This window comes from Crinia signifera, chromosome 9 (assembly GCF_055691185.1).
Source record: "Crinia signifera chromosome 9, ASM5569118v1, whole genome shotgun sequence".
Classification (NCBI taxonomy): Eukaryota; Metazoa; Chordata; class Amphibia; order Anura; family Myobatrachidae; genus Crinia; species Crinia signifera.
Window position 1 is genome coordinate 119,108,058 of NC_139225.1, and position 16,656 is coordinate 119,124,713.

Consider the following 16,656-nt stretch of genomic DNA (forward strand, 5'->3'; position numbering starts at 1 on the left):
TCCTGGACTTCCCTGCCAGTGGCAATTACAGATGTGAGCCTGCAGCACAGTCCAATATTCAAAAGGGGGGGTCACATATACTGCCACCCCAAGCATCACTGTCCTGGACTCACTGGCAGTTGATGTGACTGCCCCTCTTTGAATTTTGGACTGTGCTGGAGTCCAACCTCTGTAATTACCACTGGCAGGGAAGTCCAGGAACAGAGCATTTTGTACCTAATGGAATGGGTCATATTAGGGGTACTTGCCACCAAATAAAAAAAAAACCTGTGTGTCCAGACCAGGGCCCCCCTGACAGGCCTGGGCCCGGGTAAATTGTACCTGCTCCCCCCCTCTCTCAGCACCCCTGAACATACACAGCCTAGCGAACAGGTCTGAATCAGGCCTATAAGGGTCCATTAAATGAAAAACATTTTAACTTTACAAAACTTTTGACAAATTGAAATGAATAAGACACTCATCGGCAGAGTGGTCTGTGAATCGAACCCCGTAGATATCATTGTAAAATCCATGTGAGATCGATCCCCAGTCAGTTCTTTTTCTCTTCATTGGTTTCTTACTCATTGAGGATTTTTGTGATCTCCTGTACCTGCTGCAGCAGCTCCTACCCTGCTGTGGATGGGAAGGGTAGGGGGATATAGCTGGAGACTTTCTCTGGCTGCTGCAGCCAGAGGCGTAGGGAGGGTGGAGCCGGCGGAGCACCAGCTCCAGACGCAGAGACATCAAATGGCGCCGGAACCGTGCAGCCTGCTCCCCCGCTCCCTCCCTGCACTGAACGACCCCACTCCTCCCCCCTCACCTATGAGTGCAGCGGCAGCGCTGCCTGACGCCATTCACAGCCCCGTGCAGTCTGTTTGGCTGCCGGGAGCTGCGTCTTGTTAGATAAGATTAAGTGACAGGGTGCTGCTGGGCTGGCTGAAGGTAGGGGGCGCTGTTTAAAGAGGCAGCATATAGTTCCTCCCAGGCAGTGCTCCGTGGCTGTGGTCTGTGAGAGAGCAAGCAAGCCAGGAGGAGAGGGGAGAAGCAGCTGACGTGAGGATGGTTTATGCTGGGGGGCTCAGGGGTTGTCCTGATGTTTGAGGGTGGAGGGTGTATGCTATGTTTACATATTGTGCATGTGTATGTATGGTATGTGTGTGTACATGATGTATGTATGTGTACATGATGTGTGTGTTTTCCTGATGTATGTACTGTATGCTTGCATGTGTCTGTTGTGTACATGTGTGTATGTATGCTATGTGTGTACATGATGTGTATGTAAGGTATGTGTGTACATGATGTAAGTATGCTATATGTGTGTTTGTGTGTGTAAATAATGGATGTTATGTGTACATGATGTGTGCAGGTATAGTATGTATCGTATATGTGTGTGTGTGTGTGTGTATGTAGGTTATGTATGTGTATGTACATGGTGTGTGTGTGTGTGTGTGTGTGTGTATGAATGGTATGAATGTATTATGTATGTAGGTATGTGTACATAATGTGTGTATGTGTGTGTGTGTACATGATGTGTGTACATGATGTGTGTGGGTATTTGTGTATCTATAGTTATGCGCACGTACAGAAACCCACCCATGAAAACCCTGCGTTGGCCCCTGCTCCCAGGAGTGCAGCGGCAGCGCTGCCCGACCCCACTCAGTGAAGCCACAGCGTGTGCAGCTCTGCTAAGGTTGCAGACGCAGAACATCCACAGTGCGGGCAGTGCTGCCTGACCCCCCCTCCTAAACAGAGCAGCGGATCCCCCCCCCCCAGTCAAGCGGCGGGCTGGCACTGGGGAGCAGGGGATAATGAGGCAAGCAGCGGCCAGTGGATGGACCAGTAGCTGAGCAGTGGCTGGTGCTGAGAACCAGGAGACCCACAGATGCTGGTGAGAAGACTTGCCTCCCATACTCTGTTCCCCTGTCATTTCCTCCCAATTATCTAACTCCCTCTTGCCCCTTATCACAGCCCCTCCACCACCTCACCCTCTCTATTGCCCCTGTTGTCTCACCCCCCTCTCAAGTAACCCCTGGTCACCTCACCCCCCCCCCCCCCTAATCACCTCACCCCTTTGCCCAACCAAGCACCTTACCCTCCCTATCACTCCCCTGTCGCCTCACCCCCTCTCACCTAACCCCCTTTCACCTCTTCTTCCATTACCTTACTTATTCACCCCCTGGTGCTTCACCCTGTATCACACCCCCCTCTTGTGCTGTCACCTCACCCCTCTCTAACCTCTTCCCCACACCATCTTTCCTCTTTTTATCTCTCTTCCCATCCCCTTTTCTCTCTTCTGTTCTCCCACCCACTCAGTCTCCCTCTCTCTCCCCTGCTGTCCCCCCCCCCCACCGCTGTCTCCTCTCTCCTTACTCTCTCCGACTTGCCACCTCTCTTTCTCTCAACCCTCACTCACCAACCCCCCCCCCCATCTGTGGCTTTATGTGTAATGGGTATTATAAAGTTTGCTAAAATGTGCAATGGGCATTACGGTGTGTGGTATAATGTTAGGCTGCGTCCCCCAAGAGCCCCGCCTACTACAAATCAGGGGGGGCGCAAAACATGCCCTTGCTCCGGGCACCGTGGCACCTAGCTACACCACTGGCTGCAGCAGCTCCTGCCCTACTGTAGTTGGAAAGCAAAGGTGGATAGTTGGAGACTTGCTCTGGCTGCTGCAGCAGCTTATGCCCTGCAATGGATAGGAAGGGAAGGTGGATAGTTGGAGACTTGCTCTGGCTTCTGCAGCAGCTTCTGCCCTGCAAAGGATAGGAAGGGAAGGTGGATAGTTGGAGACTTGCTCTGGCTGCTGTAGCAGATTCTGCCCTGCTGTGGGTGAGTAGGGTAGGAGGATAGTTGAAGTCTTGCTCTGGCTGCTGCAGAAGCTTCTGCTCTGTGATGGTTGGGAAGGTGGATAGTTAGAGACCCGCTCTGGCTCCAGCTTTTTCCCTCCTGGCAGCAGCTTTTTCCCTCCTGTAGTTGAGTAGAGTAGGATAGTTGGAGACCTGCTCTGGCTGCGGCAGTAGCTTCTGCCCTGCTGTGGCTGAGTAGGGTAGGTGGCTAGTTGGAGAAACTAACCGGTGGTTATTATAGAGCGCTTATAATGTTTTGTCTGCCCAAAGCAGCTGCTTATGGGAGTAGTCAGCTTCTGAAGTGGGTAAAGAATAAAGATATAGAAAAAGCAGCACTAGCAAAAGATCAATATAAACCAAATAAATCAATGAAAAATATTTAATGACAGTTAAAATACACTAAAACCATTTAATCAATTAATTAATGGACCCAGTATGAATAGTCACCAGACATAAGTCATAGAACCTGCACTGATCCAATGATGATGTAGTAGATGAAGTCCTTATTAGCCCCTTTATGGTATCCTGGTAGTATTGTAATGGCCTCAGACCAATGGCAGAAGATGGATTTAGCCAACTCGGGAGTCCTCACTAATGCAAGTGATCAGGTGTCCATAAATTAAACTGGCATGGGACTTCCAAAAGAATGAAAATGGGGACCAGGCGAATGAGCAGGTGGTGGAAGTCTTCAGGTGTGGAAACAAGTAAATTTTGTCCAAAACTGGGTCCAGAAAGCACCAATCACCAATGTCTTTCGCAGTACTAACTGACTGCTTTATCAAGGTGTCTCTCCATGTTGATGGGAACCATTTTTATACCCTACTTACTTCCTGGGTCATTTGCATAATTCATTGATTAATTTGTATTAAATAATAAATTAATAGGACTTACTCGGAGACAGCAATAAAAACAATAATAAATTCTCTTAAAGAATTCAAAAGTCAAGATTAGATTAAAATGCATAGAATGCACATAGAAAATAAAATGATAAGGATCCATTAAGGTCATTGGGAACATATTACTTCCGGGTCATATTATTAATCGGAGTATGTGTAGAATCATATAGGGCTAGATTCTCTAAGCTTCAAAAGTGATAAACTGAAGAGTGATAAACAGCCAGCCAATCAGCTCCTACCTGCCATGTCACAGACTGTGTTTGAAGAATGTCAGACAGGAGCTGATTGGCTGGCTGTTTATCACTCTCCAGTTTATCACTTTTGAAGCTTAGAGAATCTGGCCCATAGTTACATATTCAGGGATCAGAGCTTACATACTTTACACACCGCATCATAAGGGAGCTGGATACGTTAAGTGGCAATAATAATACTTACCGATCAGGTACGATCGGTAATAGACTCTGTATTCACCGTATTGTTTACTCCGGAAGTGACGCTATGCTTCCTCAAGTCAGTGTTGCACATGCGGCACTACCGTCATTGGTGCCACATTATGTAATCATATTACACAGGAAGTGACTTTACGCTCCAAGTGACCTATCCATGGTCCTCAAAGGGAGCGCCTTCGTCACTTCCGGTGTTTGGACAGCACTGGCGGCCATTATACCAAAAGTTAGAAGGTATTACCGGATTTAAATAACCTCCTATTCCGGCTATCAATCAGGGATTTTTCATGTAGCATCCGGTGTATGACACGCAGATGGCACGCAGAAGTGTCTGGAAAATATCCAGCACTCAGTATGAATAAGAACTTATCACTTGTTAGTTCACCTATTGATATAGAGTTTCAGCAGCATACAGGAATAATCACATTCAAAAATAAAACATAATTAAAAGACAATTACATAAAACGATTTCTAGTTTGAATTAGTTTTAGTTTCTAGAGACCTGCTCTGGCTGCGACAGCAGCTTCTGCCCTGCTGTGGCTGAGTAGGGTAGGAGGATAGTTGGAGACCTGCTCTGGCTGCAGCAGCAGCTTCTGCCCTGCTGTGGCTGAGTAGGGTAGGTTGATAGTTAGAGACCTGCTCTGGCTGCGGCAGCAGCTCCTGCCCTGCTGTGGCTGAGTAGGGTAGGTGGATAGTTAGAGACCTGCTCTGGCTGCGGTGTCAGCTTCTGCCCTGCTGTGGCTGAGTAGGGTAGGAGGATAGTTGGAGACCTGCTCTGGCTGCAGCAGCAGCTTCTGCCCTGCTGTGGCTGAGTAGGGTAGGTGTACAGGGCCGCCAAGAGAAATCCTGGGCCCCGGTACAACAACTTCCTGGGGCACCCATGGACGGAGATCCCCGCACACTCTGCGGACCCGGTGTTACACCACTGCTTCCAAGGTGGATACACGTGCAAAAATTTACACTGTAATGTCTATTACACGTCAAACACCCATTACATATTATACCACATGCCAGGAGTTAACATGCTCTGCCAGGGGTTAACATTCTGTGCCAGGGATTAACCTATCTGCCCTGATTTACATGCTCTGCCAGGGGTTAACATGCTCTGCCAGGGGTTACATGCTCTTTGCAAAGGATTTACACATACCCTCCAACATGGCCCATTTCATTAGGTACAAAATGCTCTGTTCCTGGACTTCCTTACCAGTAGCAATTACAGATGTGAGCCTGCAGCACAGTCCAATATTCAAAAGGGGGGGTCACATATACTGCCACCCCAAGCATCACTGTCTTGGACACACTGGCAGTTGATGTGACACCCCTCTTTGAATTTTGGACTGTGCTGGAGTCCAACCTCTGTAACTACCACTGGCAGGGAAGTCCAGGAACAGAGCATTTTGTACCTAATGGAATGGGCCATGTTGGGGGTACTTGCCACCAAATAAAAAAAAACCCTGTGTGTCCAGACCAGGGCCCCCCTGACAGGCCTGGGCCCAGGTAAATTGTACCTGCTCCCCCCCTCTCTCGGCACCCCTGTAGGTGTATAGTTAGAGACCTGCTCTGGCTGTGACAGCAGTCTTCTGCCCTGCTGTGGCTGAGTAGGGTAGGTTGATAGTTAGAGACCTGCTCTGGCTGCGGCAGCAGCTTTTGCCCTGCTGTGGCTAAGCAGAGTAGGAGGATAGTTGGAAAACTGCTCTGGCTGCAGCAGCAGCTTTTGCTCTGCTGTGGTTGGGACGGGTTGGTGGAACAAGAATTGCATAAGCATAAATTTTCGCCTCAAGACCAATATCTGTCTAGTGTAAACTATTGCATTTATTATTGTAAGTAATGGAGAATATTTAAGATTTATCAAGCCTAGCTGCGATAAAGTGAAGTTGAGCATACCAACTAACAAGCTTCTAACTCATTTAATGAGCAGTCTTTAAATTGATAGTGAAAAAGCTGATTGGTTGCTTTGGGCATCTTCTCCAAGGCTTAGCACATCTACCCTTATTTGCATCTGGATAGTGTAATATTCTTGAAAGTTACTATAATGTAAAATATGTGCTTGTGTGGTTGCATTTCATCATTTATATTGTTTCCAGAAATGAATGTATAAACTGCATAGTAATTAATGTATTACTTTCCACAGGGGCATTTCTCATACCGTACACAATTATGCTGGCATTTGCTGGTCTCCCGCTGTTCTTCCTGGAGTGTTCCTTGGGACAATTTTCCAGTTTGGGACCAATCTCAGTATGGAGGTTTGCACCAATTTTACAAGGTACCAGAACATTTGCATTATTGCTGTAGCATATTCCTGTTTGAACCCACAATTAAACAAATAGGGCCTTATTCTAGTTCACTCTTTCTGACAAAATCCTTCTTAGATGGACAAAACCATGTGCACTGCAGGTGGGGCAGATGTTACTTGTGCAGAGATAATTAGAATTGGGTGGGGTTTTACTTCAAAGGGAGATCTATATTGCAGTGTAAAAATAAAGCAGTCCATATTTTCCCTGCACAGAAACAAAATAACTCACCCAAATCTAATTCTCTCTGCATATTTTACATCTGCCCCACCTGCAGTGCACATGGTTTTGTCCATCTAAGAAGGATTTTGTCAGAGAGAGTGAACTAAAATAAGTACCATGTAGAAAGCTTCAGCTGTCATTTGGGATATTCATCCTAACAAAGGGTGCTAATTCATACTTAACTACCCTCCCAGAATGGGGTCACCCTCCCTGCCCCCCGGAAGGGTGGGCAAGCCTCCCACATGTAGAGGGGACCCCACATCGGCCCCCTGCACTCTCTCTCTCTGCCGATCAAATATCAGCGTTCGCGGCTCATTCGGGAGGGGGCAGGGCTAAAATTACGCGAAATCGCGTTATTTAGTGCTACCCTCTCCCCAAAGAGCCGCGAATCATGGCATTTACAGGGCTGGGGCCGGGCTTAATACTGAGAAGCCCCGCCCCTGGAAAAGCTGCAGAAAGTCTCCTCTTCGAGCTTCTCTCGGAGAAGAGACTCTAAAGGTAGGCAAGTATGTGCTACTTTCTCTGAGTATGAATTAGAGATGTGCAGCCCCGGATTTACCCGGATCTCAAAACGGAATCTAATTGGCTATAGACTGTCACATGTTTCACAAAACAGCAGCAATTATTCACTGTACTTTAAACTTTCTACATTTTGGAAACTCTGCTATAACATGTCATACCTGAGATTATAGCAGTCTTATTCCTGATTACAACATGATTAATACCAGTGTCTCAGCAAGAACAATAGGCGTTATGGACATTAATCTGTTTGCTGTCGTAGTTTTGAATCTCTTGCATGGTTTTTGTTTTCGTTAGAAGCATGAGGAAGTTGGCACGGCTGATTTGCCACTGCCCTTTGAGTACTATAACCACAGTAATCCTGAATGTGTGTCCAAAAACCTTTTGCAATCTGAACATTTAATTCAACTCGTGTGTTCAAAAATAAATAGAAAATCCAGGGATTAGGTTTCATGTATTTTCCTTCCCTTACCGGGGATTACGTAATAGCTAACGCTATACTTATTGACATTTTTTAGTTGAGTAATCAGAAAAACATACTGTGCGTGCGCTTATGGGCATTACAATGGGGTCTAGGCACTTGGGCAAAGGAAAGTGACATTAGTGAGAGTCACATAACCTGAGGTATGCGGCCATTGGGTAGACAATGTCTAGGTCGAACATGAGCTTGTGTCAACCTTTTGTCAATGGCGACATTGGGTATGTCGACCATTTCAAGGTGTCGACCTAGCCACCGTCGACCACTAATGACTGTCGACCTAGACATTGCTATTCGGGGCACGTCTGGTATTGGTTTAACAAATGGTCCACTCCAACCTCTTCCTATTGCAGATAAAAAATACCCCATAAGTGCCACAGTCAATGGCCCCTGATGTTGGTACTCCTTGCACAAAAAGGGCATCTGTCAGTGGGGCATAACTTACAACTGCCAGTCAGGACAGCTCCCTCAAATTGTGACTGTCTGGACTAAATGGAGATCACTGGAAGGTATGCTAAAGTGATTTCTGTCTGTTTTGAGTCAGAAATCTATGAAAGCTTCTAAAAGAGGACAAGTTGGGGTGTTGCTCTTAGGAACAAATCACCTTCAAGCTAGCGTTTTAAAGCCTGTGCTAGATAAATGATAGCCGCACTCTATTTGGTTGCTACGGGCAACACCTTCATTTCGAAGGGTGATGATATTTCTCACGAGACTTGACTGGTCATTAACAGAAGTACATAAACAAACAAAGATATAAAACAAAACAAACACAAGCACACCATCACGTGACACTCACACACAGTGGTGATAAGGTGCCCATAGACGGTCCGTTCTGTACTATGAGATGCGTGCGTGCTGTGTGTTTGCATTGATAATTGTACTAGACCATTGTCATATTACTACATACCTGCGTCATCCATATATGTGTATGACCTTATTTGCATGTACTGTTAGTGTTACACAGAGTAATTAGAAGATTAAAACTGAAATAGGCAGGAGATTATGATGTAGCTGAGAGACTTTTTATATTGTAGCGAGTGCCAATAGATGACGGAAGACACGCCTGATTGGCGGTGTTAGACATGCCCAATAGGTGGAGCTACTCACACCCCTTTGATGGTGCACCCCCTAATAAAATGTGCTGCGCACACCTATGCCAGCGTGTAAGGCCAGCGATGAACCCTGTCATCGCTGGGGGGTGGGGGGAAGACGCTCAGGGCATACACACTGAGCGGCTTTCCCCCTGTCCAGCGCTGTCAGCACGCACGGGGGTGAGGGGGGGGCGGACGGCTTTGAATAGCGCAGCGCTATGCAAAGCTGTCCTCAAAGCCACTCATCTGCTGGTATTACCAGCAGATGAGTGGTTTTCCCGTCGATAATGCGGGAGCATCACCGCTTGGTGTTTTGAGCGGCTTTCAGCTCAAAGTCGCCCAGTGTGTATGGGCCTTTATACAGATTACTTAGATGTGGCATGCTTGTTTTATGTAGAATAAATCATAGTTACCAACCCTCCTGCATTCTGCAGGAGACTCCCTGAAATAGCAGCAATCTCCCTCTCTCCCTGATTAGTCTAGCAATCTCCCTCATTCCACCTAGCCCACATTACACTGTTACATTTTGGGGGGAAAAAGGAATGAGAGACAGAGACATTTAAAGTGAATCATCAGCACCATTTCCCAGCCCTTTACCAAATATAGTAGCTCTTACTAACTGCTTTGTGGCTCAACTACATTTGGATACAAGTCATTTAAAAAGATTCCTCTCAGATATAGCAGTACACACCCACGCTTCTAGGTGCCACGTTCACAATCTATTTTCCCAATCTCTCCATATATGGAGCTAGACACGTCCTTTGGGTGGAGCATGACACGCCCCCGCAATGGGGCGCTGTGCACAATTCTGCTACCAACTATAATCTCCCCAAAACTAATTTTGAAAAGCAGGCAAGTATGGAATAAATTAACTTTTGACTTTGTTTTATTTTAGGTGTCGGTATTACGATGGTCCTCATTACAACATTTGTGGCCATTTACTACAATGTTATAATAGCCTACAGTTTGTATTACATGTTCGCTTCCTTTCAATCGGTATTACCCTGGTCCGATTGCTTCAGTTGGGCTGATGAAAACTGCAGTAAGACCATACGAGGTATGACTTTTTAGTTACCTTGAAATAATGTCATTCTTTAACAATGTTTAAAATTAAAGGTAAATGCCTATCAGGATGCAGCTTAACAGGGCCGCCGACAGAGGGGTGCTGTGGGTACAGTTGTCCCGGGCCCCAGCCTCTGGAAGGGCCCGGACAGATCATTTTGCCCACAGCAACCCTCTGCTGTATGCTGCCTGCGCTGAGCTTGGTTCTCACTCAGCAGGTCCCGAAGCACAGACTTCTTCAATGCAGGATGCCGGACACCAATTAAAATGCTGCACCGGCTTTTGAGTCAATCAGAGTTCGTGTACCGTTAGCCAATCAGAGTGGACACCGGTACACGAGCTCTGATTGGCTCACCAGCTGGTGCATTTAATTGGCTGCCGTCGTCCTGCATTTAAGAAGCATGTGTTTCGGGACCTGCCGAGTCTGGCAGTAAGTAAAGGGAGGGGGAAATCAGTCCCGGGCCCCAAAATTCCCAGTGGCAGCCCTGCAGCTTAATCACATGTCACAAGGGATTGTAATCTATTGGTACAAGGATATATTTGAGGGAGCTAGTATACAGACATGAGAACAAAAAACTGAGATAATGACACAAAAATACATCGGTGCTCAGAATGATAGCAAAGGGCGGAAGACTTGCAGGGCCAGCTGATGAGCGTTACCATCGATGGCGATGGTTTGACTGTCAACCTTCCCATTGTTGCTCTAATGGTTGTGTTCTGACCATGTTGAACTTAGCCATGACAATCTATTTTAGGGGTACTTATGTAGTAGACAGGTGCCCAATAAGCAATTTGCTTAGTGGGCTATTCTGGGAAGAAAATTGCATAGCCGTGCTAAGCGATGCGATTCCATTTTCCTACCTAATTTATTCACTGCTATCTTATCCCCTGGGGATCGCATTGCATCGCATAGCACCTCCCGCAAAATCGAATACGATTGCATGCGATTTGATAGGGTTTACGAGCCCGAAGTGTGGTGAGCGCAGCGAGCCCCACGAGGGGACGCGTAATACATGTAAAGTAATCCATGTCCCTTTGGCGCCTCTGGAGTTTTGACTGACAGCGGGGCGTGAAATGGCATCACACGGCAAAACTGTACCATGCAATGCGTGCGATGCGATTTCAGTAAGCCTGCGTACGTAAGCTAATTGGGCGCCCGTCTACTACATAGGTACCATTTCATGTGACCTTTAGTGGTATGTCTACCGTATTCCCTGCTTAGCGACAGGAGCCGGATGCTGCAACATTACGTGCAGCACTTGGCTCCTGTCACAGTGTAGGAGACAGCATTGGATGGTCTCCAGGGGGCAGCCCAGCATCTCATGTGCCCTACCTGCAAGTCAACGTCCCTTTATGCTGCCATGCTCGTCTTTGGTACACAAAGGAACAGGCCTTAGTGCACCAGATGTCCCCTGAGGATAAAAGTATATTAACATGGTAGGTACTTGTGTATTATCATGGCGCCCACGAAATCGGCCGAAAATCGGCCGCAAATCGCATGGAAAAATCGTATGCGATTTTGCGGCCGATTTTTGGCCGATTTTCGACCGATTTTTCACTTTTTCTGGCCAATTTGCATGCTGCTCCATTATTGCACACCTTGCACACCCCCGATTTCCATCGTAGTGCATCGCATGCAATATAGTGGCATGTGATGCATGCCATGCGATGCATGTGAAGCGATTCGATTTGTAATTGTACAATCACCCTGATGGGTGCTTACAATGTTAAATGCACCGCCATTGTCAACACCACCCCCACTATCAATGCCAACCCGAAGCGTGGCGAGCGTAGCGAGCCCGCGAGAGGTGGCGGTACGCGTCCTCCGACCTTTTCATACCCCCACTATCCACGTCGCCGTGGAGTTGATTTTAGATAGTGTGGCGAGCGCAGCGAGCCACCGAGCCCGAAGCGTGGCGAGCGCACGCGGATTACTTTACATGCGAGGGGGCGCGGAATACATGTAAAGTAATCCGCGTGCGCTCGCCACGCTTCGGGCTCGGTGGCGCGCTGCGCTCGCCACACTATCTAAAATCAACTCCACGCCGACGTGGATAGTGGGGGTATGAAAAGGTCGGAGGATGCGTACAGCCACCCCTCGCTTGCTCGCTGCGCTCGCCACGCTTCAGGTTGGCGTTGATAGTGGGGGTGGCGTTAACAATGGGGGTCATTTAACATTTGCAAATCACATCGCATTGCATGCCACTTGCTGGCATGCGTTGCTATGCGATATTTAATTGTACAATCAGGGGCATTTTCCCGAAAATCACATCGCATACCATCGCATAGTACCTGGGGGTGTGCAAGGATGGAATAACATGCAAATCATCAGGAAATGTCCGAAAATCGGCAAAAAATCGGCCGAAAATCGGACGCAAAATCGCATCGCAGATCAAATCGGCCAAAAATCGGCAGAAAATCGGCCGCAAATCGGCAGATAAATCGGATGCGATTTGAAATGAAATCGGGCGCCGTTATAATACACAAGTACCACATGGTATTTTCATTCTAATTCAGATACCATTCTGTTAATGCAGACACATACTAACTATTATCTAATTTGTTTTTTTTTCTGAATCCAGGGGTATGCAGTGTACTTCAGGGTAATACTACCGTCACAGGGAATCTAACTTGGGTAGAAGAGAATAACATGACCTGCATTGCCAATACTACAGAACTGGATGACGTGGAAATGCCGAGCAAGCAGTATTGGGAGTAAGTCTTTTTACCTTGGCTTTAAAACCATTGTGTCATGTACATTGCTTATGTGTTCTCCACTGCCATCTATTGGTGCAACTTAAGCATTAAACACTGCATGAGTCATGACATAGAATTACAGCAGCTGACTGACTTCCTCCATGCCAAATCCTTGCCAGGACAACCATACAAAATAAAATATTAGGTCAAAAGAAACTCAATTGAAGCAAAACTATATATTGCTCATTTATAAAAAAAAATGTTTTACATTGGAAATGTATTTTGGGGACTTGAAACTTTTGTGGCTATCCATTAATTATACGCCCTTATGTACTAGGAGTGGGGCCTGCTCCCACTGGAAGCGGGACAAGGAATCTACAGCAAAGAGGTCGACAACTATTAGGTCAACAAGCAAAAAGGTCGACATGTAAAAAGGTTGACATGCAAAAAGGTAGACACAAGCATTAGGTCGATAGTCAAAAGGTCGACATGGGGGTTTTCACTGTTTTTTTTACCCAAATGTCAACACAGTTGACATGGACACAGTTTGAAGTGCACCGCATCCCCTCGCATTGCTCGCAATTCTTCTCCCACCATGCCCTAGTGGATGGGATGGTAGGGCATGAAATACTTCCTGTCGGCACATGTAGGCTCAAAAAACTGTGAAAAACCCCATGTCGACATTTTGACTGTTGACCTAATGCGTGTGTCGAACTTTTTGCATGTCTACCTTTTTGCTTGTCGACCTTCTTGTTTGTTGACCTAATGGTGTCGACCAAATGGTTGTCAACCTTTTTGCTGTAGACTCAATGTCAAGATCCCGCTTCCCCATTTAGAAGGGATGGGGAAATATCCTATTTGCCAGGAGTCAGGCTATGGGGGTTATTCAGAGCTGATTTGCAAAGCTGTTTTTTAGCAAAATGGACAAAACCATGTTGCACTGCAGGTGGGGTAGATGTAACGTGCAGAGAGAGTTACTGGGCATACAAACGGGACGATGTGAAGGCTATTTGTAAGCCATCTGACTAGATTGCATAGAAAAGAAGCATGGATTGCTCTGTGAGTATGCAGCCCAGTGACGATGATCAGGGCCGCCGAGAGGTATGCTGGGCCCCGGTAAATTTTTGGGGCATGGCCTAATCACGGAGAAGGTATAGCTGCTGCTGCTGCCCGGGAGGGACAGAGGGGGAAGGGGGAGGAAGGTCGGACCAGGGCCCCCGTCGGGCCCCTCCAGCAAGCCCAAGTAATTAGTACACACTTACCCCCCTCTCGGCGGCCCTGACCGTGATGCACGGTCCAACGTGACGCTATCGCCTGACTAGATCTTGACTGCATGCAGTCAAGATCTAGTCAGTGCAAGTGTTCTTTCCCCAGAGAAACACATTGCAAATATGTGCAGGGATGTGTGCTAAGCAATCCGTGCTTAAGCAAGTCCCTCATGACAGGCTCCCCTGTTGCCCCATGTGTACGGGACTTAAAATTCGGGTAGGGTGTGTTCACACTGTAATCTAAATTGCAGCGTAAAAATAAAGCAGCCAATAATTATCCTGCACAGAAAAAAACAAAAATGCCTCTAAATCTAACTCTCTCTCTCTCTCTGCACATTTGCCCACTATCAGTGTAACATGGTTTTGTCCCATGAATTCACTGGGGGAGGTGAGGGCATACTTGACTAATTTTTCAGGGAGATTATAGTTGGTAGCAGAATTTTGCACAGCGCCCCATTGAGGGGGCGTGTCATGCTCCACCCAAAGGGCGTGTCTAGTTCCATATATGGAGAGATTGTGAAAAGAGATTGTGAACGTGGCACCTAGAAGCGTGGGTGTGTACTGCTACATCTGAGAGGAATCTTGTAAAATGACTTATATCCAAATGTAGATGAGCCCCAAAGCAGTTAGTAAGAGACACTATACTTGGTAAAGTGCTGGGAAATGGTGCTGATGATTCAATGTAAATGTATCTATTGCTCATTCCTTTTTTCCCCCAAAAATGTAACAGTGTAATGTGGGCTAGGTGACATGAGGGAGATGGGGTCAAATTCGGCCCCGAATGAACAGTTCTGAATCGGCCTCACGGTTTGATGTGGTCTATTTTTCTATTTGATTTTGCTTATATAAGCTAAATCAAATAGAAATCTAGTGCATTCAATAATGATGCGTGGCATCGAAATCGAATAGAAAAATAGACTGTGCAGACAAGACTATATAGTCCAAATCTAGGCCCTTATTCACATTGGCGCGTACGCATGCGAATTTGCACGTTTCACCCTGCTACCCCCATTGCGCATGTGCAGCTAACGCACTGCGCATGTGCAATCTAATAAAAAAGTACTCGCAAGCAAACTTTCGCGTAGATTTCTCCGTGCGAACGGCTGCATAGGTAGTAGGCGTGCAGTGGGCGTTAGCATGGGCGCGACCATTATAATGAGCAAAAGTGGGCGTACACATGGGCGTACACATGGGCGTTCACTATGAGTGGTGGGTGTGCTTTCGCATGAGTGCAAGAGGGATTGTTCCCCTCAAACGCAAAACTTTTCGCCAGCTCAAAGCAGGTTTTTAGTTTCGCACACCTTGCTCCTTGTAATGTGCTCATTCGTACGGAGCAAACACACGCACGAAATGGCTAAATCAATGGGTAAATCAATGGCACCTGCACACTATTGACACCAATACATGGTTGATTTCATGAGACAATTAACTCAGCACAACTTCTGATTGCATCCCACCAGCAATCAAGTGTTAGCAGATACAAACTTCGGTACTTGTGTATTTTGGCGGCGCCCACGATGAGGATCGCGTCCATCGTGTGTGAAAAATCGGGTCCATCGCGTCGCGTCGTGTGCATTAACATGGCACACAACGCGACCGACGCGATGGACCCGATTTCTCCATAGGCTTCAATGTTAAAATATTTTAACATTGAAATCGTGTCGGTCGCGTCGGTCTTGTGCCATTATAATGGCACAAGATAAGATGGACTTGATAAAGTCCATTTTACATGGAATAAAATGGGAAATGGGCCAATATGGCCCATTTTTCATTGTATATGTCCCCGTCATGTCCAAATATAACTGCCCCCCCATTGTGAGCGGCACCCCAGTATTGACGTCAACCCGAAGCGTGGCGAGCGCAGCGAGCCCGCGAGGGGCGGCGGTACGCGTCCTCCGACCTTTTCATACCCCTACTATCCACGTCGGCGTGGAGTTGAGAATAGAATAGTGTGGCGAGCGCAGCGAGCCACCGAGCCCGAAGCGTGGCGAGCGCAGCGAGCCCCGCGAGGGGACGCGGACACCTGTGAAGCCCGCGTGGGGACGCGGATACCTGTGAAGGTATCCGCGTCCCCTCGCGGGGCTCGCTGCGCTCGCCACGCTTCGGGCTCGGTGGCTCGCTGCGCTCGCCACACTATTCTATTCTCAACTCCACGCCGACGTGGATAGTAGGGGTATGAAAAGGTCGTAGGACGCGTACCGCCGCCCCTCGCGGGCTCGCTACGCTCGCCACGCTTCGGGTTGGCGTCAATACTGGGGTGCGCCTGACAATGGGGGGCATTTATATTTGGACATGACGGGGCCATATACAATGAGAAATGGGCCATATTGGCCCATTTCCCATTGTTTTCTATGTTAGATGGACTTTATCAACTACATTTGATCTTGTGCCATTATAATGGCACAAGACCGACGCGACCGACAGTATTTCAATGTTAAAAATATTTTAACATTGAAGCCTATGGAGAAATCGTGTCGGTCGCGTCGGTCGCGTCGTGTGCCTTAACTGTAAGGCACACGACGCGACGCGATGGACCCGATTTCTCCATCGGGTTCAATGTTAAAAATATTTTAACATTGAAGCCTATGGAGAAATCGCGTCCATCGCGTCGCGTCCTGTGCCTTAAAGTTAAGGCACACGATGCCCACGACGGGCGCCGCCAAAATACACAAGTACCCAAACTTCTTCTGTTGCTAAAGTTATTTTGACCAAACCAATGCGCTAAAACCAAACAAATCCCACCCTTATAAATTTGCCTTATGTAACATACCACCACTATTGTCATTTCTACTCTGCTATATTTAGCATGTTGCCCCTGTCAACATTAGTCGACATGTGTCACCTCATTTATTACAGTTACA

General features: G+C 47.2%; 1 protein-coding gene across 2 annotated transcripts in view; it reads left to right on the forward strand.

Annotated features, from left to right (window-relative positions):
• The first annotated feature begins 985 nt into the window (after nt 1–985).
• LOC146035892 (sodium- and chloride-dependent neutral and basic amino acid transporter B(0+)-like) overlaps nt 986–16,656 on the forward strand; it is a 41,639-nt gene continuing 25,968 nt past the window's right edge. Inside the window, exons 1-4 of one of the 2 annotated variants that reach the window (XM_083159590.1) lie at nt 986–1,032; nt 6,299–6,430; nt 9,664–9,825; nt 12,413–12,545. In XM_083159590.1, coding sequence (XP_083015716.1) covers nt 6,325–6,430; nt 9,664–9,825; nt 12,413–12,545 — 401 coding nt within the window. In that variant the 5' untranslated portion in view covers nt 986–1,032; nt 6,299–6,324. Of the gene's footprint in view, nt 1,033–1,076; nt 1,868–6,298; nt 6,431–9,663; nt 9,826–12,412; nt 12,546–16,656 lie in introns of those variants that run through there. The other variant, XM_083159589.1, reaches the window with a different exon arrangement.